Source organism: Onychomys torridus, chromosome 10, assembly GCF_903995425.1.
Source record: "Onychomys torridus chromosome 10, mOncTor1.1, whole genome shotgun sequence".
In the NCBI taxonomy this organism is placed as follows: Eukaryota; Metazoa; Chordata; class Mammalia; order Rodentia; family Cricetidae; genus Onychomys; species Onychomys torridus.
The window spans coordinates 81,029,466-81,052,360 of record NC_050452.1 but is presented as its reverse complement, the minus strand read 5'-3'; the positions used below and the strand labels follow the sequence as shown (position 1 = coordinate 81,052,360).

The window sequence follows — 22,895 nt, the reverse complement described above, 5'->3', positions numbered from 1 at the left end:
AAATTAGAAGTCAGTCTCTTTTTATGATGGGAAAAGATGCTTGGACAGTTCCCAGGCAGTTAAAGCCATGCATCTTTCTCAGAGTAAATATTCAGTGCTGATAGATCCTATTGTCCAAGGAGTTTTCATAAATCAAGAACAAAATCCCTAATGTTCAATCTATTTACCTAATGAAACTATTAAATATGCAAAAGACCTTTAGGCACTAAAAATTAACATTACTGTAACCATCCAGACTTACATAGTAAATCAACATTTCCCTAAACATTTGAAAATTGACTACGAATGTATTTAAATTATCTTAAAATTCAGTTTAAGTTTATAAAGTATTACATTATAATTTTCTAATGTGTTTGTGTCTAAATGCCTTAAATGGCTTACCAGTTAAAAATACTTGCTGCAGCCAGGCTGTGGTAGCTCATACTTTTAATCCCAGCACTTGAGGAGAAGCAGGTGGATCTCTGTGAGTTTGAGGCCAGCCTGATCTACAGAGTGAGTTGCATGACAGCCAGGGCTACACACATAAACCCTGTCTCAGAAAAATACATGTAAAAACATTTGCTGCTGTTGCAGGGAACTAAATCCAGTTGTTAGCACTCATTTCAAGTGGCCTGTAACTTCAGCTCCAATGGGATCCAATGTTTTCTTCTGGCCTCTTCAGGCATTCCCCCATACACACACAAATAAAAAGAAAATAAATCTAAAAGGAAAATTATTCTAAGTATATGAACAAAATAACAATTTATATTTATTATTGCAATTATAGAAAAATAAATTAACATTTCTGCATTTGTTATCCACAAGTGTATCTTTTTCCTCTGTCCTCTCTATTTTTACCCTGTTACATATTTTGTTTGTAAATATGAGTTACAGTGAGCCTAGCCTTCGTACCTTCCTGCCAGCAGCCTTAATAGGAGAAAATGAAATGTTCAGTGGAGAATTCTGAGTTGTCTGCCTTAAGAGTTCTGATTGGACTGCAGGACAAAGATACACTCAACTTCCTCTCCCTGGCATCAGTGATGTGCTGTCACTGCTGTGAACTGACCTGGAAGCTAGGTATGGTGATATTTTAATTGTACTGAAATGTGATTTTATTTGTATGTTAATAAATAAATAAAGTTGCCTGGGGGTCAGAGCTAATAGCAAGCCATAGCAGAAGCCAGGAGGTGGTGGCGCACACCTTTAATCCAGATCACATGACAGACAGATCTCTGTGTGTTCAAGGATACCGCCAGCATGGAGACACACGCCTTTAATCTCAATATCAACCATAGAGACCTGGAGGTCTGTACAGACAAGCAGTGATGAGGAGGTCATGTGGTTGGATTTACAACCAATGAGAAGGCAGAACAGAAAGCCAATAAAAAGACAGACACACAGGAAGTAGGTCTCTGGCGGAGGGGAAGGACAACAGCAGCAGCGGGAAGAGTAAAATGGCAGGTTTAAGTCTCAGCTCTTAGCTACTGCTCTGACCTCTGGGGCTTTTAACTCTGCACCTGGCTCTGTGTTTCTTATTTAATATGACTATTACATCTACAGCTAGGGACTTTAAATAAAATGATTCATTGTCTCACAATTTATGTGTGTTGAGAATCAGGGCGGAGCTTAGCTGCATTTGCAGTTTGCGTCCATTCTACACCAAGGTACCATTCACACAGGCGGTCAGCACAAGCAGGCCTAGGTGAGCTCGCAGGCTTGTTTTCAGTACAGACAGAACTGAGTTCCTCTGGACTACAGGTCTCTGTTCCTCAGCCAGGAACCAGCCTTGTCTCTCTGCCACAGGGCTTCTACAGGGGTGCTCACAGTAGGAGCCATGACAGCAAAGAAGCCAATGAACTCAGAGAGGTGCAGTGGAGCATGGAACCCACGACCTCTCCATCCCAAACTCTAGGGAAGTATGCCACTGTTCCCCACAGTCTTCACTGGGTGTTAAAGACTGGGTCCAGCCCTCAGTCAAGGGGAGGGAACACATGAGAATGGGGTACTCGGAAAGGAAGATTAGCCTACAGCAGTGGGAAATGTATTGACATCGTCTCGTCTCCATGCCTCATTATAATTAGTAGATCTAGAAGTCCCATCTCCTTAGAGATAAAGGATGAATTATATGGAATCAATAAGATGTAAAAAGGGGACAAATTGGAAGGGTGACATAGAGGGGGGTATTGGTCTGGAGAAGTTAGAAGGGGAAGATGGGAGTGCATTGTGTTAATTCATTCTCTATTCAATCTCATCAATTTGTCTCAATCAAACTTTCAAAGAGTGGATCTAAAAATACTGTTTAAAATATATTTGGCTAATCTGCCTCAGTATCCCCAGTTGGAATCTCTGTCTACTCCATTACCGTGTGTGACAACAGGTGCCTTCTAGAGGTGATCATCATTACTGGCTGCTGCTTTCCATACATGGCTACATTTTCAGAAACCATTTGTTTTATTCACTCTTATTTATACTATATATCTGCTCTACCAGAGAGAAATTAATATAGCTATAATTTATAAACAATATATGCTTACTAGGAACCACAAAACTTTTTTTGATTCTTAACCTCTTTAAAAGTATCACTATTTTTTTAATTAGCCCTGACATTGGGAAAATCAGTATGAAAGTTTCTCAAGAAACTAGAAATAGAATTGTCATATGCCTTTGCTATCCCACTATTGATATACTCCTGAATGAGTCAAAGTCAGCACATAAGGGGGATTCCTTCATAGCCATGCTTATTGCAGCAGTATCCACAATATCCAAATGCTGATATCAACCTAGATGCCCATCAATAGAAAATGATGAAATAGATGTGTGTGTGTGTTTGTGTGTGTGTGTGTGTGTGTGTGTGTGTGTGTGTGTTTTATTCAGCCATAAAGGAGAAAATATCACTGAAAAGTAAGTGGTTCATCATATTACACTAAATAAGCCAGATGTAGAAAGATAAATATTTTATCTTTCTCCCATTTTTCTCTCATATATTTTTCTCTCATACATGAAGGCTAGAGATAATTTGTAAAAAGATATGACAGGGACTAAAATTCTTGCTGGAGAGATGGCTCAGAGGTTGAGATATGACAGGGACTGAAGAGGTGGCTTAGTGTTTAAGAGGGAGGGGGCAGGGGGGAGGAGGAGGGGGAGGAGGGAGATGGGGAGGAGGGGGGGGAGGAGGAGGGGGAGGGGGGAGGGGGAGGGGGGAGGAGGAGGGGGGAAGGGAGATGGGGAGGAGGGGAAGGAGGGAGATAGGGAGGAGGAGGGGGAGGGGGAGCAGGGGGAGGAGGGGGAGGAGGGAGGGAAGAGGAGGGAAAAGAAGAGGAGGGGAGGAGGACAAAGAGGAGGAGGGGGAAGGGAGAAAAGGAGGAGGGGGTAGGAGGAGGAAGTCTGGCCTTCAGGGATGAAATACTGGTCTTGTTGTAGGAGAGAATACTAATAACTCCTAAATCCTCAAAGTTTGAGAATGGTATGGGATGACTTTTGTTTTTAGGGTCAACTTTCAAGCTAACATTTTAATCTAGTATTAACATTTGACATGACATTTTATCTTACTTTTTAAATGATGTTTTGCAATCCACAAACCACGCCTACCACATGAAATGCAGTCCAGCAAGTGAGCCTAACTGTTCCGAGTTCTCTAACGAGGAAACGAAAAGCTTCTCGACTTAAGTCTCAGTGACCCTGCTAACAAAATTGTAAAACTCACATCAGGTCAATGAACATTGTCAAACAATCTTTATGAGAACCTCTTGTTTCTCATAAAACTGCAAACTCCTGTTATTTTCTCTGTGTGAGCATCAGCTTCTTGGAGTCTAGTTATGCAGACACTCTGTCCCCTATGTCCTTGCCTACTTAGAACCATTTTGTTGTTGCTGTGTGCTTGCTTTGGGGTTTTGTTTATTTTTTTTTATTTTGCTTCCATATATCTTTAATTAGCTTTCAACTACATTCAAAGTAGTGGGTTTAACCATGGTATTGTCATACATGGTTTGTCCCTTCCCCTGGTCCTCTGTGACCTCAATGACCTCCCACCGGTCCCCTGAAACACACATTAGACTCCCTTCTGCTTCCATGCTGCACACATCCTGTTATCCCTTTTCCCCAACCCACTTTAAAATGGTCTGTTTTCATGGCCTATATCATGCATATGTGTAAATCTAGGACCTGCATTCTAGAGACTTTACAGATACAGACTTTATCGTTCTGTATCTCTCTCATCTTGCTTAGCATCATTTTCCTGCAAATCTTATCATTTCCTTTTTCTTTACAGCTGAAGAAAATTCCACTGTGTGTGTGCCACATTTCTTTTATTTATTTACTTAATTATTTGTTTGTTTGTTTGTTTATTGGTTTTTCGAGACAGGGTTTCTCTGTGTAGCTTTGCGAACTCACAGAGATCCATCTCCCTCTGCCTCCTGAGTGCTAGGATTAAAGGTGTGTGCTACCACCACCCAGCAATGCCACATTTCTTTATCCATTCATCTGTTGGTGGACATATAAGTTGATCCCACATCTTAGCTATTGTGAATAATGCAGCAATGGTGTGGATGCACTAGTATCCCTGTGGCAGCGCTTAAAGACCCTTGGATGTATGCCTAGGAGTGGTGTAGCTTCATCACGGAAGCTCTATTTTTAGTTTTTTGAGAAACATCCATAATGACAGCTGTACCATTTTACAGGTCGTTCCACTAACAGTGAACAAGACTGTTTAGAGAAAATGTCTTACTAAGTGTCCTGGCTGGCCTTGGACTCTATGGCAAACATTGTTGTATGATCACCCAATACTCACCTCTATTCTTGCTTCTTCATGTTAAGTTCTATATCAAATGAACTACAAAACCAGTGGTCCTCTAGGCAATGAGGTAGAAGTTGCTTAATCCACTTACAATTGAATTCTGATGTTAGAATGTTCTTCTAGAGCAGTGGTTCTCAACCTTTGTAATGCTGTCACCCTCTAATATAGTTCCTCATGTTGTGATGACTCCTGACCATAAAATGATTTTTATTGTTACATTGTAACTGTAATTTTGATATTGTTATGAATCATAATATAAGTACTTTTGGAAACAGAATTTTGTCAAAGGTGTTATGATCCACTGGTTGAGAAACACTGTCTTAGAATATTCTTCTAGAGGAATTCAAACCAAGACAATAACAGGAAGGTAGATTCTTGTAGCACTATATGAAGAAAGTCTTTCCTATGGTGAATTGGTACAAATGCAAGAGGAAGAGAGTACAGATTGTATCATCACTTAGATGGTTGGAGAGGCAAGGGGACAATGGTACCGACAATGGTATCTGATTGCTTTGCCACTGACACGAAAACAGAATAAAATCATGAAGTCAGCTCCAGGAAATTTTCAACTCAAAACTCAGTGTCATTGGTCTGTTATACCTGTGTTTAAAGACCCCCTCACCTTCCACAGCCAGAGGACAGCCAGCCAGCCTAAGTTAGTCAGGCTACAGATCATATTGTGAATGTAACAGTTGAAAAGGCTGAATATATAATATTGGGAATTCCCTATGCCAACATTGTGGTCCTGGTAGGGAAAGGAGTACACCTAGAATCTAGAATAAGAGTGACTAGGTGTGCTCACATAAAATCTTGAACTAATAATCTCCTGAAACTCCTTACCTAGCAGAACCAGCTCTGTCCTCCATGGTAGAAGATCATAACCTGGACCATGAAAAAGTCGCTCCATCCTCCATAGTAGAAGATTATGACCTGGACTATGAAAAAAATCACATCTGAAACAATTTGCTTACAAGATAACATCTGACCACTTCAACATCTGCACTCCACCCTGGCTCATGCCTTCTCTACAGGTGGTTTTAAAACTTTACCATGCATCTGTATCCCCTAAAGGATTTATCACATCACAGATAGACAGGTCCACACTCTGAGATCCTCTTCTAACAAGTCCCAGATGGTTGCACTGGTCCAAGGACAACACTTTCAGAACTCCAATGTAGAAAAGTGGTCAGGACAACTCTCAACCCAGCTCAGACTAAGGCAAATGTCACAGAACTTAAATAGCCATGATCAAGAATGGATCTGAGGTACAGATTAGTTAGGAGAGAGGCAGATGTTAAGTGGCTTGTTAATCTGTTGACCTGCAAACTTCAAACATTCTCCCATGCCTCACAACCCACATAGATGGGTCAGTCTCACCTGGCTGCTACAGCAGTTCTAGAAGCAGGGAGGTTATGGTGGGGGGTGGGGTTGCTATGTGAAGCAGAAATGCCTAAAAATGGTCATGGTAGAAAGAAAATTGATGATGGACTCAGAGGCTTCTGTTAAAATAGATTTGGAAGACATTACCAGAAAACCCACCAATTATGCCCCTCAGGAAATATCCAGATAAACTCCTTTTATTAAGGAAGGAGCCAGATTGGTGTGTGCAGGTATCTTCCCTTTATAAGTCAAAGACTACAACAGAAATATTCCTATAAGAGTCTGGATCCTTAGTGTCAGTAGAAAAGATGGGATTCAAAAATAAGAAATAGCTAGTCATAGCATTGGAAACACTTGGGAAGCACTTGGGCATGGGTAACAGCTGGAGCACCAAGCAGCCTTCACTCTTGGAAGTACATAGCCACTGCTGATCTAGAAGCTCCAAGAGGCAAACTAGGTGGGGAAGACCTATGGGTACCATACCACACACATAACCAGAAAAGACCAAAAATAAGTAGAAGGTTGATATCAGACGGCATGGCAAAAAGTCATGATTCTTCATCTGGGCTCCCTATCTGAGTCCATTCACATTGCTCAAAAGTGACATGGGGTGGGTCCGCAGGAAGCATCGTAAGTTTTCCAATAAAATGAAGCTGCAGCTGCTCTCTAACTGTATCGGCCAAAAGTGATGCTGCTGCCTTTGGATCATCATCAGTTGTACTTGCCGACTTACGTGCTTTCAGAGAAGTACCTGGAGCAGGTGTGCCTCGGATAACCACAGATGGAAAAAAGCCTGGAAATCGCAGAAGCTTCCGCTAGACAAAAACCACAGTAAATGAGGACTCAAAAAACTTTTAGGGAAGGTTTGAGAGACACAAGAGAGTAGGTAACCTAGGCCAGCAGAGGTGCTAGCTGTGGGTACAGAGCAATTAGGATGCATAGACGTAGTGGATAGCCATCCCAGCATTGGCCGGGAAGTTCCAACCCCCATTGAGGCTTCGGTAATGGTCACGCCCACAAGGCTGGGCAGAGGAGGAAGCTGAAGACTCAGGATCGGGAGGAGGTCTTGCTCTTGGTTCTGGGATGCTGGACGCAGGAGGTAGACGGAGCAGAGTTCTCCAGAGAACACCGGCAGACTGCGCCATACCTTTGCCAGACCCTACAACCTATTCCTTCATTTGTAAGTTACCCCACTAAATAAACCTCCCTTTTAACTACGTGGAGTAGCCTTAATAATTTCACCAATACATAACAGTGGGAAAAATGACCAGTTTCACTCACAAAAGCAACACTAGCTATAAGAACGGGGTCCATCCTTTGGACCATTCTACTAACTCACTCACATTAAATGGTTGGGGTTGGGTTTTTTTTTGTTTTGTTTTGTTTCTTGTGGGGGTAGTTAGTATTTTGTTTATCCAGCACTGTAACCAGAGCCACAAATTCCAAGAATACATAACAGAAAAGAGTAAACTCATCACAGGTCAAAAATGCATCTTAGTGGTGCCAAGAAGGGACTGTGGCAGATTGCCAATACTACAACCATAGCTTCTCAGCCTCAACCATCTGTTTGTGAGAGCCTGGCTTCCAATTGCAGAACCTTCTACTCTTTGCCTGATGATGTTCTCTGTCTACCAACCCTTCTCTGCTTCCATCTAGAGCAGATGAAGGAAGGAGCCCTTGAAAACAAATGCCTACAAGGTCAGTCCTCAACCAAAGACAAGTGGGTAGGAGATTATATATATATATATATATATATATATATATATATATATATATATATATATATATATATATATATATACATCTCCCTCTTCCTTGGGTGGGAGAATCCTGGTGATTAAGTTCCATTTCTTTTCATACCATAGAGAGCATGATAAAATATATTTGCCCCTTTTCATCCTTCCCTGTTTCCCTTCCTCCTCTCCCAAATACAAAAGGTAAACAGTTTTGTGTTTTCTACAAAGAAATGAATGTTAAGATATACACGTAAGAGAAGGGAGAATTAAACGTTTTCTTTGGACTCTGGCATAGTCCACCACCAACGATGGGCATCTGATGGAGATTAGAGCATGTTATGTGCCAGACAGGCACCAAGAATGGGTATAGGGTGACAGTCTCTAAGTCCTTCTCTCTCACATGAGATTTAAGAATTATCATGTAAAATCAGTGAGGGGTCAAGAGCCCTGCCGAAAGTAAGAGGCAATGTCACTGTTGGGTCTGCTGGGGGCTGACAATGATGTCAAGACTCAAGATGGGATCAGCTGTCTATGTGGAAGCTCATGGTAACCTGCCCATGCCAGGAGACTTGACCACACATTCCATCAGATGTAACTTCTGTAGGCTATTCTAGAAGGCTGGCTTGCAATTGAGGGTCAGAGAACATTGCCCAGATGTTCAGGAGAACTCCAAACCCCATGAAGATCAATTTCCACTTATCTCACCACTGTGGGAAGTCCCCCAGACAAGCCCCACGGTTGAATCCAGATGTCACTGTTTAAGTGAAAGAGAAGAAAAGTCATCCTCGTAGAAAGGAAACTGTAACTTGATGGCTGTATGAAATGGCATCGCTTTAAGTTCAAGCAGAAAAAGACCATTTTACCTGATAAGTATACTTTCTGGCACTGTGGAGTCCACACCATCCAGGAAAGGGACTTGGTGTGAATATCACTGTGCAGAAATTGAATATTTTCAAGAATAACTGAATTTACCCTTCTCTCACTTGTTAAGGGGAAATCACTTTTCGTGGTGTGGCTTGACCTCACCCACATGAGTAAGTACATGTTTACATTTACACTTTGCAGAGATATGAAGAAAGTGAAAGGCGAGTGGATTGGTTTGGCTTCACACAGGAAAGCTCTTTGGATGCTGTTGGTCCCACAGACCCAGGACTAGGACAGAAGCAGGCAGAACGTGGCTACAGGACTCCAGACTTCAAGAACAAAATAATGACCTTCCTTATCCCTTCTCTTCTCCAGGAAAATGTTTTCTCTGTTCCTAACTGCTCTTATATATGTGCTATGCCTTTAGACAATTCAGCTACTCAGAACCAAATCCTATTAGACGAAAGAATCTCACAGAAAGGAAAACCCCAGCTACTGTTAAGAAGTGTGTTCAGAAGTATTTAGTGTATTAAAATTATTGTTAAATTATGGAATGGGTCTCAACACAGAAATGGGAAAAAGGAATGCAACCTCAAGGTTACTAATTCACAGAATATGAGTTCCAAATCGATGTCACTATTAAACAAAACACTTCAAAGCATGGCTCTGTAGGGTATTCAGCAAAGTACTGTCTAGAGAAAGGTAATACCACATTCAAAATTTCCTTACAGGCTGTGGTGGTTTAAAAAAAATGGCACCCAAAGGCAGTGGCACTCTTCAGAGGTATGGCTTTTTTGAGTAGGTATGGCCTTGTTGAAGGCAGTGTGTCACTGTGGAGGTGGGCTTCAAGTCTCATATATGCTCAAGATATCGCCTGGTGACATAGACCACTTTCTGTTGCCTGTGCAAGATGTAGGACTCTCAGCTACTTTCCAGCACCATGTCTGCCTGCATGCTGTCGTGTCTCACCATGATGATAAGACATTGAACCTCTGAACTGTAAGTGAGCCAGCACAATTAAATGTTCTCCTTTATAAGAGTTGTAGGGGCTGAAGAGATGGCTCAGGGGTTAGGAGCACTGACTGCTCTTCCAAAGGACCTAGGTTCAATTCCCAGTACCTACATGGCAGCTCACAACTGTCAGTAACCCCTGTTCCAGAAGATCTGACACCTTCACACCAATGCACATAAAATAAAAATTAAATAAATTTAAAAAAAAATGAGTTGTCATGGTCACATTATCTCTTCACAGTAATAGAAACCATAACTAAGACAGAAGTTGGTACCAAGAACTAGGTTATTGCTGTGATAGGCCTGACTATGTTTTTGTTTGAAGAATATGAACCTTGGGATTGTAGGTTAGAAAAGCAGTTGAATGTTTTAAGTGCTGCTTAGCGGATCATCCTAGTAGGAGCATGGAAGACAATGGTGCTAAGAGTTATTTTAACTGTGGAGGGCTCACTCAAGAGGTTTCAGAGGAGAACTTTAGTATGTTGCTTAGAGATCATTCTTGTGAAATTTTGGCTACCTTTTGTGCTTGGATAAAGAGTCTTCCTGGGGGCTAAAGTGAAGAATTTTGGATTAATTCTCTTGGCAGAGGAAATCTCAAACAGCCTAGTATAGACTCCATTGTGTGGTTACTAGTGTTAACTCTAATGAAGATTATAATGAGGAGGGGCAAGCTGAGCAGAGTAAATTACAATATGTAAGTTTTGAGGAGAAAAGGAGCACCAGCAAGTGGAATGGAGCTAAGTCCTGAGTTCAAGGAGATAAACAGATTAAGAAATGGAATAAAGGCAGTGGTGACCTCAGGGCAAGATCCCACCCAGCTAAGTTTCAAAGGGAATTAAAGAAAAGCTTAGAGCCAGGTGTGGTGGTGCAGGCCTTTAATCCCAACACTAGGAAAGTAGAGGCTGGCAGATCTCTGCCTCTGAGGCCAGCCTGGTCTACAAAGCAAATTCCAGAACAGCCAAGCTTAGGCAGTGGAGGAAACATAGGAAACAGAAAGCTGGTAAAGACATAACAAATGAGGGGGGGGGGCATGGTCCAGTCTCAGAAAGCTGCAGAACTTAGCAGCTTCAGCCATGTGGTACTGGCTTTAGTATCAAGTATAGAAGAAAAAAAAAAACTAATGCAATTTGCCTCTGCATCTAATGAAAGCCACTGAAGCCAGACATGTGTCAGGAGTGTTCCTGGATGGAGGCTAGAGAAGCCATTGCATGAAGCTGTGAAGCTGAAGCCTGAATTGCCTTGGAGACCCCCAAGATGCTGGGGATGCCAGAGTCATGGGATACCTGTTGAGGAAAGTTGCTAACAGGTAAAATATAACCAGCCCAATAGAAAGAAGTGTGTTACAGTCAACACTGAAAGGAGTTGGAGACTAAAGAGCGTTTTGACATCACACGTGGAGATGCCGAGTCTGGAGTTTGCCCAGCTGGTTTTTGGTTTTGCTTTGATCCAGGATTTCCTCACTATGCTCCCTTCCCTATGTTTTGGAATGGTAATGTATATCCTATGCCATTATATGTTAGAAGTATGTGTTTTATTTTTCATTTTTGATTTTATAGGGTATTACAGTTAAGAGATTGCATGAATATCAGAAGAGACTTTGAACCTTGTACTTTTAAACATGGTTGAGACTGTAATAGATTATGGGGACTTTCGAAGTTGGACTGAATGCATTTCTGCATTATGATATAGCTACAAGCCTTTGGGGGTCAGGGAGTGGAATGTGGTGGTTTGAAAAAAAATGCCTCCCAAAGGCAGAGGCACTATTAGGAGGTTTGGCTTTGCTGTAGTAGGCATGGTTTTGTTGGAGGAAGTGTATCACTGTGAAGATGAGCTTGAGGTCTCGTACATGTTCAAGATACTGCCCAATGATATAGACCACTTTCTGTTGCCTGTGCAAGATTCAGGACTCTCAGCTGCTTCTCCAGTACCATGTCTGCCTGCATGCTGCCATGTCCCACCCTGATGATAATGGACTGAACCTCTGAACTGTAAGTGAGCCAACACAATAAAATGTTTTTCCTTTATAAGAGTTGCTGCGATCATGGTATCTCTTCACAGCAACAGAAATCCTAAGACACAGACTCAATTTGATCATTTGCATGGGAAAAGGCAAGGATAAAGATTAGACTTTCCATAGACTGGAAGTAGAGTAAATGCTGGGAGCAAAGGATCCGCAGCCTCACCAAACCTACTCACAGGAAGGAAGCAAACTAAAGGAATTAAAGCCAGCTTTGCTACCAGGTGGGTGTAGGTTTTAATCCTGGCTCTGCCATCTGCCACCTGTGTGGTCTTGAGAAAGTTATGCAACATTCTAAGAATTAGCTAAGTATTGCACAATGCAGCTGAGGCCATAAAGTTAGAGGAATACGAAGAAGCCCAATAAGCAGGGTGGTGGTGGTGTATACTGCCTGCACTTCAATCCCTATACTCCGGAGGCAAAAGCAGGAAGATCTCTGTGGGTTCAAGGTCATCCTGGTCTACAAAGCTAGTTCCAGAACAGCCAAGGCTACACAGAGAAACCCTGTCTCGAAGGGGAAAAAAAGAAAGAAAGAAAAGAAGCCCAATAATAATTCATGCTTTCACCTCATTCAAGTCACTGCGTACAGCGAGAGGTACAATCTTGGGTAAAGAGGAACACACACACACACACACACACACACACACACACACACACACACAGAGAGAGAGAGAGAGAGAGAGAGAGAGAGACAGAGAGAGAGAGACAGAGAGAGACAGAGAGAGACAGAGACAGAGACAGAGAGACAGAGAGAGAGAGAGAGAGAGAGAGAGAGAGAGAGAGAGAGAGAGTGAGAGAGAGAGAGAGAGAGAGACATAGCACAGGAGCAAGAATGAAACCAAATATTTCCCAGGAGACCTCTGCATTCAACCACACATATTCTAATGAATCAAGGTGAATGTTTACATGGTAAATCTGGTCAGAGCAGTCACATGTTCACATCACTATGATACCCACCAAGCCAACTCTGAGCTCCTTCAGGATCCTCTGGGGCTCACCTGAGATCACTTCCAGAGACTCCACCCACCCAACTGATAAGTCCAGACCCTTGGCCAGAGATTATAATTTAAGACAGTCTACTTCCTGTACACTAAAGAGGTTATTTTGGAGATAACTGAATTTTCTTCTGTTTCTCATCCTCATTATTAAATTTTCTTGTTTCTCTTCTCTTGCTCAATCAGAAAAAACAAAACAAAACAACAACAAAAAAAAACAACTAAAAATGATCAATTTTCAATAGACCTTGCGTTTCTACAGAGCTGACTGCTTTAAAACAGCAAGGAAAGCTTATTTTTAATATGTAAAACCGATGTTTATACTATAAACACCAGATCTGAGGAAGGGCCAGATAATCTTCTCTTCTCTACCTTCCTTCAAGCCCCCCAAATAAAAGTTACACAAAGGGCAGGGAAGAGAATAAAGCTGCATGCTGTGTGTTAGCATCCCACCACCGGAACCAAGTTGGTGAGGTTAAGAATGTCCAAGGAAGAGAGGTGGATTTGGGCTCCTGGTTCCAGATATTTTGGTCCAAAGTACTTGAACCCATCACTCTGGGCCTATGTTGGGTCAAGTACAAGACCAGAGGTGTTCTGGGACAGAGCTGCTCACATCACGGCAGCCAGGAAGCAAAGGTTAGAGGAGAGGCTAAAGTCTAGATGTAACCTCCCAGGGCGTGACCACAGACACCACCTCCTCTAAGTCCATTCCGCCTCTTGAGATTTCCAGCATCTCACGTGAGCACCACTGGCTGGGAACCAAGTCTTCAACATTTCTTGACTACAGCAACTCTTATAAAGGAAAACCTTTAATTGTGCTGGCCCACTTACAGTTCAGAGGTTCAGTCCCTTATAGTCATGGTAGGACATGGCAGCAGGCAGACAGACAGGAAGCTAAAGAAGTAGCTGAGAGTCCTACATCTTGCAGACAACAGGAAGTGGTCTGAGTGTTACACTTAACAAAGCTTGAGCAAGCCCACCCCCACAGAGACAAACTTGCTCCAACTAGGCAACACCTACTACAACAAAGCCACACCTCCTATAGCGCCTCTGCTTTGGGGGACCATTTTCTTTTAAAACATTACATTCCAGCTCCTAGATCCCAAAGGCTCATAGCCATTTTATAATGCAAAAATGCATTCAGTCTAACTTCAAAATTCTCCAAACTTTATCACAGTCTCAACAATGTTTAAAAGTACAAGGTTCAAAGTCTCTTCTGATATTCATGCAATTTCTTAACCGTAATCCCCTATAAAATCAAAATTAAAAAATATAAATCACATGCTTCTAACATATAATGGCACAGGATATACATTACCATTCCAAAACACAGGGAAGTATAGTTAGGAAATCCTGGACCAAAGCAAGACTAAAAACCATCTGGGCAAACTGCAAACCCTGCATCTACATGTCTAATCTCAAAATGCTCTTCAGATACCAACCCCTTTCAGCTTTATGAATTGCAACACCCTTCTTTCTCTTGGGTTCCACTCCCTGTTAGCAGCTTTCCTTGGCAGGTATCCCACAATGCTGGCATTTCCAACATCCTGGGGTCTCCAGGGCAATTCAACTTCACAGCTTCATTCAATGGTCTCTCTAGGCCTCCATTCAGGGACACCCCTGACACATGCCTGGCCTCAGCAGCTTTCCTTAGACACAGGGGAAATTTCCATAGCCCCTTTTTTCTCTCCTTAAGTCCAAAACGATGTGGTGGCTGAAGCTGCAGAGTTCTGCTGCTTTCTGGAACTGGAACATGGCCCTCTTACTCATTTACATCTTCACCACCTTTTTGTCTTTCACTGCCCAAGCTTGGGTGCCCTGAAAGCTGCTCTGTAGACCAGGCTGGCCTCAGAGTCAGAGATCTGTCAGCCTCTGCTTTCCCAGTGCTGGGATTAAAGGCATGCATCACCACACCTGGCTCTAATCTTTTCTTTAATTTCCTTTCACAAGTTGGAAACTTAGCTGGGTGGGATGTTGCCCTGAGGTCACCACTGCCTTTATTCCATTTCTTAATCTGTTTATCTCCTTGAATACAGGACTTAGCTCCATTCCACTTCCTGGTGCTCTTTTTCTCCTCAAAACTTATATTTTTGTAATTTACCCTGCTCAGCTTTCTCCTCTTCATTATAAATCTTCATTAGAGTTAATACTAGCAACCACACAACAGTCTACACTAGGCTGTTTGAGATTTCCTCTGCCAAGGGGATTAATCTGAAACCTTCACTTTAGCCTCAGGCAGACTCTTGGGACAAGGGCAAAAGGCAGCCACATTCTTCACCAAAATATCACATACTAAATCAACATACTAAAATTCTTCTCTGAAACCTCTTGAGTGAGCCCTCCACAGTTAAAATAACTCTCAGCACCACTGTCTTCCATGCTCCTACTAGGATGACCCATTAAACAGTGCTTAAAGCATTCCCCTGCTTTTCTAACCCAAAGTACCGAAGTCCATATTACTCCAAATAAAAACATGTTCAGGCCTATCACAGAAATACCCCAGCCCTTTCTACCAACTTTTGTATTAGTTAGGGTTTTCATTGCTGTGAAAAGACAACATGACCATGGCAACTCTTATATAGGAAAATACTAAATGTGCTGGTTCATTTACAGTTCAGAGGTTCAGTCCATTATCATCATGGTTGGAAAGGGCAGTGTGAAGGCAGACACGGTGCCGGAGAAGTAGCTACAGTCCTATATCTTGTAGGCAACAGAAAATGGTCTGTCTCACTGGGCAGTATCTTGAGCATACATGAGACCTGAAGCCCACCTTCATAGTGACACATTTCCTCCAACAAGGCCATACTTACTTCAACAAAGCCACACCTCCTGATAGTGCCTTTGGGGTCCATTTTCTTTCAACCACCACATACATACATACATACATACATACATACATACATACATACATACATACAACAAACATACATACATACATATTTGTGAAAATAATATATTATAAATACAATTGATTATTATTCTACCTCTTTCCACTCAAAGCCTCCATCCTTCCCTGGAACATCCATGGTTGGTATAACCATTGGCCTTTTTGGAATCTGGCATTTTCTGAATGGGGATAGATTCAGTTTGGCTTTGCTGAGATACATTTATGCTCCTAGTACAGTCATGTTCAATTTAGGCTTCATATATGCAAGGGTGCCTTCTCACAGCATCATATCTCAATATGCTGACATACTTGAGGCTGTGATCTGAAAACACAGTGCTGGAGTTTATAGTAGGAAATGAGCCTGTCCCTGTGGGATTTCATACTGTAGATCAGAGAACAGAGAAGAAAAAATAAAATATAAAATTGGTCAAGAAGCTAGTCTATGAGAAACTCTACAAAATCTCAGATACAAGGGAGAAAAATATAGCCAAACCTGCAAACAGGTGTCAATTATTCTCAGTAAGTAAATCTCTGTCAATGGAGTGTTCTACTTCCTCTATTAGAAATGATTCTTGGGTCAGTAAGATAGCTCCCAGGCAAAGGCAAGTAATTATGAAAGCCTAGTAATCTGAGTTCAGTAACTGGGCCCCACATAAAAAATCCAGATGCAGTGGCATGCAGCATCTGTAACCCCAGTCCTCCTACAGTGAGACTGGAGCAGAGGTGGAAGAACTGCCTAGCTAGATAGCCTGGGATGTGTAGTGTATCCCAGTGTAGCTATATAGCAAAAGCAAGGAAGACCCTTTCCAAGCCTCAAGAGAAGGCTAAGTGGTTAAGAGCATTGGCTGCTCTTCCAAAGGACTTGGCTTTGATTCCCAGCACCCATTTCGCAATTCACAGCCATTTCTAACTCCAGCACCAGCTGGATTTAATGTCCCCTTCTGGTCTCTGAAGGCACTTCGAGCACATGGTGCACGGACATACATGCAGGCAAAACATCCATACACATAAAATGAAGTACATTTTTAAAAAAATTAAAGACTCTGCCTCAATAAGGTGTTTGGCAAATAATGACTCTAAAAAGTTGACCTCAGATCACTACATAGTTACAGACACAAATAATAAATAAATAAAATGACCTTACATAATTCATAGGGTAATGAGGAAATGAAACCAAATGTTATGAGAAAATAAAAGGAATAAAAAAAATCAAGAAACCAAGCACTGGTTTTAAAACTAGGTTATTCATTTTCTAGATTTCATGATGTTTGTGATATCTTATGGTGATATTTTATTTGTGTTGAAATTATTTTATTGGTATGTTAATAAAGTTGCCTGGGGATCAGAGCTAAGAGCAAGCCATTAAGCAGAAGTCTGATAGTGGTAGCACACGCCCTTAATCCAGCAGGCAGAGTCTCTGTGTGTTCAAGGACACAGCCAAGCGTTGACCGGAACCTTTAATCTCAGCACCAACCATAGAGACCTGGAGGTCTGTACAGACAAGCAGTGATGAAGAAGTCATATAGTTGGGTTTAGAACCAGTGAGAAGGCAGAACAGAAAGGCAATAAAAAGACAGGACACAGGAAGAAAAAGGTCTCCCTCTCAGGGGAAGGACAACAGCAAGTGGTAAGATAAGGTGGTCTTAGCTCTTGGCTACTGTTCGATCTCTTAGCTTTTAACTCTTTATTTGGCTCTGTGTTTCTTATTTAATAAGACCACTTAGAATTTCATCTACACTATCTGTCAACTTTTTAAATCTTATATTTTTAATATCATTTTCCTAATAGAAATGCATTATTGTTTCTAATTTTTTATTCACTTCAAGTACTGTCCCAAAAAATATGTCCAAAACTCCAGGTGCCTCTCAAAAACTGGCTTCTCCCCAACCACAAATCTGAGATCTACTTAAATAATGTCTTGTGTGCCACTGAATTGTGAAGTACATTAGTAGATAATTAAATTTATTAATGCTGCAGTATTCTTCATACTTCCTTCCCACAATAGTTCTGAATTATCAATGAGACCATTGATGGGAAACACTTAGAAAAGAAATAAGTGCCATATCAGTGCAGACTGCCACCTTTATACCCTTTGAAATGCAGGCATTGGGAGTTCTGCATATTTGATATAGCTTTCTAGCAATATTTCACTAAGTGCATGGGCTTCCTGGGACTGTGTGGGTATAAAGATAATTTATATCCAAACTTGTCTTCAGGAAGCTCATTGTCTACATCATGAGAGTATTGTACTGAACATAAAGTAAGAGATCAATTCTACATTAGTAAGCTTCTATTTTTTATTACAATCCACATTTTAAAGTGAACTCACAATCACCCATATGCATACATATGTGCCTACAAGACACAGACTTAATAAAAGATAATTATTTCTACCTGGCATGTCCTCTTATAGTTCCCCTTTCTAGTCAATTTCACAAAATACTGGCCATACCATCTAACTCAAATTCTTAACTTCCCAATGGGTCAAGCCTATCATTTGAAAAGTACTGTTCTATACTTACCTGGCAGGGCAGATACCATGATCATGAAGGTGGTTTTCCCAGGGCGAGCCTTATCCATTGCACTCTGGATGTGCTGACCCCTGTGATTTCCCCAAATTCGGGAAACTCGACTGCATAATTTGTGGTAGTGCGGGACTGCGTTTGCACTCTCCCCTGTTTAAAAAAAAAGAAAGAAAGGAAGAAAGAAAAGTACTGCTCTATGGGAAGTTGGCTTACTGGGTGCGGATATTAAAAATCCATGAATATAGCCCGAAAGAAAATCTTCATTACCTACAGTAAAAATTTTAAACTCTACTGAGTGAAAGAACGTCCTTGAGATTCCATCAGGCTTCTGGTCCCAATTCTTCATACGCACTTTGTGGGAGAAAGTGTCAGCGGTTCTCTTATATGCACATGCACAGACGTGAGAACAGATACTTGCACTCATGTGCCTTCTCTCTCGGCGTCTATATGTTACATTAGATTGTTTTTGCACAGCAAACCGACTGCAGCGAAAGCTCCCTGCAGGGAGTCACAGGAGTCTGAGTGAAGGGGTCACTTCACTGGCTCTTCACCATCTCAAAATTGCATTGAGCCTCAAGAGCTTTCTGACAGGACTTGGCAAGCTTCATGCTATTGCCAAGATTGCTTATTCTGTTGGCAAAATTTTGATAAAAGAATTTGTCTCTTTATTCTAAAGTATTTATGTGTATAACCATATATATTTAATTTTTTATTCTTTAAGATCATAATAAAATTACATCGTTTCCCCTTTCTCTTTCCTCCTCACAAATCCTCCCATATATCCCTTCCTTGCCCCCTTTCAAATTCATGGCCCTTTTATCATGAATTGTTGTTACATACATATATGTATGTGTGTGTAGATGTGGCATGAATTCTAACTGGCCTTAATAATAAAAACCTGGAGTCAAATATCAGGATGAAAGCTGAAAGATCATAGAAGCCAGCCTCTAGAAAGACTTGTTACCTCTAGCAATCCTCAGACTGCAGAAGCTGAGCTCCTGTCTCTACCCTGCTTTATCACTTCCTTTCTCCACCCAGCCTTATCACTTCCTGTCTCCTCCTCCCAAGTGATAGGATTAAAGGTGTGTGCCACCACTGCCCGGTCTCTAGTAGCTAGCTCTGCACTCTGATCTTCAGGCAAGCTTTATTTGTGACAGCACAAACAAAATATCACCACATGTATATATTCCTAAATACATAAATTCAACCTACTCTGTTTGTATGATGTCACCTATATGTATTATGTTCTCAGGGCTGATCATCTGGTGTTGGATAACCAATTGGTGTGATCTTCCCTGGGGAAGACTCTCCCACTCTCAGCATTCCTTGGTTGTTTGTAGTTCTTTGTGTGGGGCTGAGGCTTCAGGAGGGATTTCCCTTTCCATAGCTACATGTCTATTGGTGTCATCCTTATTCAGGTCATGTTTAGGCCGCCATGGTGGTAAGACTTCATGAGTATAGTTTCTCTGACATTTCTAGGCAATATAATCTCATAAAAAACTGCCTGATCCTCTGGCTCCTACAAGCTTTCTACCCTCTCTTCCAGGGTGATTCCTAGGTCTCAGGTGAAGGGGTATGCTGTTGATGTATCCGTTGGGCTCCACATCTCTATATTTTGATTGGTTATAGTTTTCTGTAATGGTCTGTGTCTGTTTCAAAGAGAAGTTTCCTTGATAAGAGATGAGAATTACAACTATCAGTGGGTATAAGGACAAATAGTTGAGTGTAGTTAGTGATTAGGCTGGTTTAGTGAAGTGGTAGTTCTTAGTGTTCCTCTAAGATCCATGAGTTCCTAGCCCTGTGCATTTGGCTAGAATTCCTTTACTAGACACATATATTTAATTCTATAAAAGATATACACATGAATGTGTTTATATACTTCCCTAAACATTTTTTACAGTATTTATGCTTTAGTTGCTAAATGATAATAAGTAATTTTCTTAGAAATATGCCATATTGATGGAATGGTTCTACAAGCCTTCCTCCTCACCACAGAACTCAACTATATTTAAGATGCACATTGGGTCTGTATGCCTCAGAAAAAACGTGTTCCACAAGAATAGCAACAGTGAATGTGGGAAAGAATGCATTTTAAAATGCAGAAGTATTAATGTTCTATTCTAGGAGATGACCAAAAGGTTTATTCAATCCATTTCTCTTTACATCTGAAGGTGAAACACAATTGCCCATCATTGCTGCCTGGGGGGGGGGGGGCAGCTTCCAGCAGCACAGGGCTCAAAGAGAATCCACAGAGTTGGCAGGTACTAGGATTTTTTTATCTGAGGGGTTTAGGAAAAAAGACACATACTCTATATGATGGTTTCATTCTTTATTCTTCTGTGTTCTTCTGTATTCTTTTCCTACTGTATACTTTTTTTTTCTACAGCTTATATATTCCAACAAAGTTTTTCAAGCAATATAGGAATTACAATGTGGTTACATTCTATTTTTCAAGTGAATGATTATAATGAATATAGGTAAAAATATGTTTTTCATCTCCTGCTGTGGGATAATGCTTTTGTACACTTGCTTAATAAAACACTGATTGGCCAGTAGCCAGGCAGGAAGCATAGGCAGGGCGAGCAGACAAAGAGATGTCCTCTGGGAAGAGGAAGGGCAGAGGAGGAGTCAACAGCCAGACACAGAAGAAACAAGATGACAAGGCAGAACTGAGAAAAGATAACAAGCCACATAGCTAAACATAGATAAGAATTATGGGCTAATTTAAGTGTAAGAGCTTGTCAGTAATAAGCCTGAGCTAGTGGCCATGCAGTTATAATTAATATATGCTTCTGAGTGATTATTTTATAAGTGGCTGCAGGACCTCAGTGCCTGGTGAGACAGGAGAAAACATGCAACTACAATCTTCCTCACATGATTAAACATTTTACATGTTATATGCAAAAAACAAATTATCCCAAGAACCCATGTGCATTCATACCCAAGCAACTTGTTACAGATTAACTGTGTAGGCAATCATGATATTCTTTTTAGTAAGGACTTTTACTGGCAGGATGTATTTTACATTTACAAAGAAAGTGCCAATTTCTTTATTACTTATCTTGAAAGGTAATCTTATAAGGAATCTTAAAGGAATCATAAACCTAAAGTTTTATATATACAAAAGAATCAGTCAGCTCTACTTTAAACCTTTAGGATGCATACCCACTCATCAATAGTTTTTATACCAGGATATTGAGGGTAGAAATGGGTATAAGGAATTAATCATCACCTTTGCTTATCAACCAATCCTAGCAAGAAGGATATGTCAGCCAATGATATTGTTCTTCATTCTTGTTCCTGACCTTAACAAGTTCCTCATTCAACTATGTACCTTTCTAATAGTTTAGATTATCTTCCAGGGTTTTTTACCTCAAAGCTATTATCAAAACATCTGATCTAAACTGAAGTTATTATAAATCTTTCTTTCAGCTAATGATTTACTCCAAACCCTGTGAACCCATCTCTCAATATTAAGGTTAAAAGAATTTAAGCTAGCTGGGCTACTGAGACGCAATTATTTCTCTTAATCATTAACCAAAGCCACAGTCTATACAGCTGCTCAATAGAAACTCATGTGTTCTAGCTGTGTCACATTTCCTTGTTTTATTTTTAATCAAAACTCTATTTAAACTAACATTACTATCATCATTTAGACAGTACAGCTTAGGAAGAAATCATCATCATAATAGTCCACCTATGAAAATGCCCAGTAGAACGGGATGTTTCCATGAGATAAACACACTACATTACAGGCAGTGGGGATCTCCCCATACCCAAACACACCATGCCAGATACCAGAGAAAGATGGCAGCAGCAAACATGTGAAGACACAGCAGAAGCCAAAGACTTTCTGAGGTTTGGGGTCTTGGGTCCTTCCCTATCTGAGATTCACCCATCAGGGAGTTCCCTTGTGGTGGGCTAAAGCCTTGAACATCAATTGCCAACTGCTACTCCTCTGACATGACCACTGGCAGCTCATCTTCATATTTTACTCTGATCATATTTTGTCAGCAAATTTACTTCCTTTGGTCAGTTCAAAAATGAGATAAATCAGGCTGAAGTGAGTTCATGGCCCTGAAACTTTGGGATCCAAAAAATACCTCTAGTGTCAACCCCCTGGAGTCATTCATAGGGCACTGTGGTGAAGTTACTTGCTCTTAAATCCCTGACCCATCTATGCCACACTGGCATGCAACAAGCTATGAAGACATTTGGTGAGGCAGGCACTGCAGGGTGAATGCAAAAAGAAATGAGGCAAATTCAGATTTTAGACATCCGTGAACCAGATGTATGTGTCATTGGAAAGTTCCCGATGTTTTCTTTTAAATTAAATTATACTCTACATCTATTAGTTGGTTCAGCACAAGAATCCAAATATCCATGATTTCCTTGCTCTTCATATTAGATATAAAATTCAGTAATTGCAATTCTCAGTTCCAAAAATCTGTTTCTAAATCATCTGTAAGGATCATCTTTGCTTTGACCCATTCTTAGATCCCAATTTTTTATGCTCCATTCTTGCCAGTGTGATATTTTTGTGATATTTACATATGCCTAATGCTGTTTCCCCTAATAATGTCTTTACTTATTTTTCAAAGGAGAAACTCAAGATTGAACTTAGATGAATCTCATGTGAAATATTGTGGACAAGTGAAGTGAATCCCTTGCCCTCACACCATGAATGAGCCTTGCACAGCATTTTAATT

The 22,895-nt window shown here is 41.0% G+C and overlaps 1 protein-coding gene and 1 non-coding gene across 2 annotated transcripts in view; one reads left to right on the top strand and one right to left on the bottom strand.

Moving 5' to 3' along the window:
- The window catches only part of LOC118591923 (pyrroline-5-carboxylate reductase 3-like), a 52,484-nt gene that overhangs the window by 1,563 nt on the left and 28,026 nt on the right, over positions 1-22,895 (bottom strand). Inside the window, exons 2-3 of the mRNA XM_036200358.1 lie at positions 18,184-18,336; positions 6,885-6,966 (exon numbers count right to left, since the gene is read on the bottom strand). Of these exons, the coding sequence (XP_036056251.1) occupies positions 6,885-6,966; positions 18,184-18,336 (235 nt within the window). The remainder of the gene's footprint in view (positions 1-6,884; positions 6,967-18,183; positions 18,337-22,895) is intronic.
- LOC118592651 lies at positions 18,176-18,339 on the top strand. Its single transcript, XR_004946115.1, has one exon. It is a non-coding gene; the product is annotated as a U1 spliceosomal RNA (small nuclear RNA).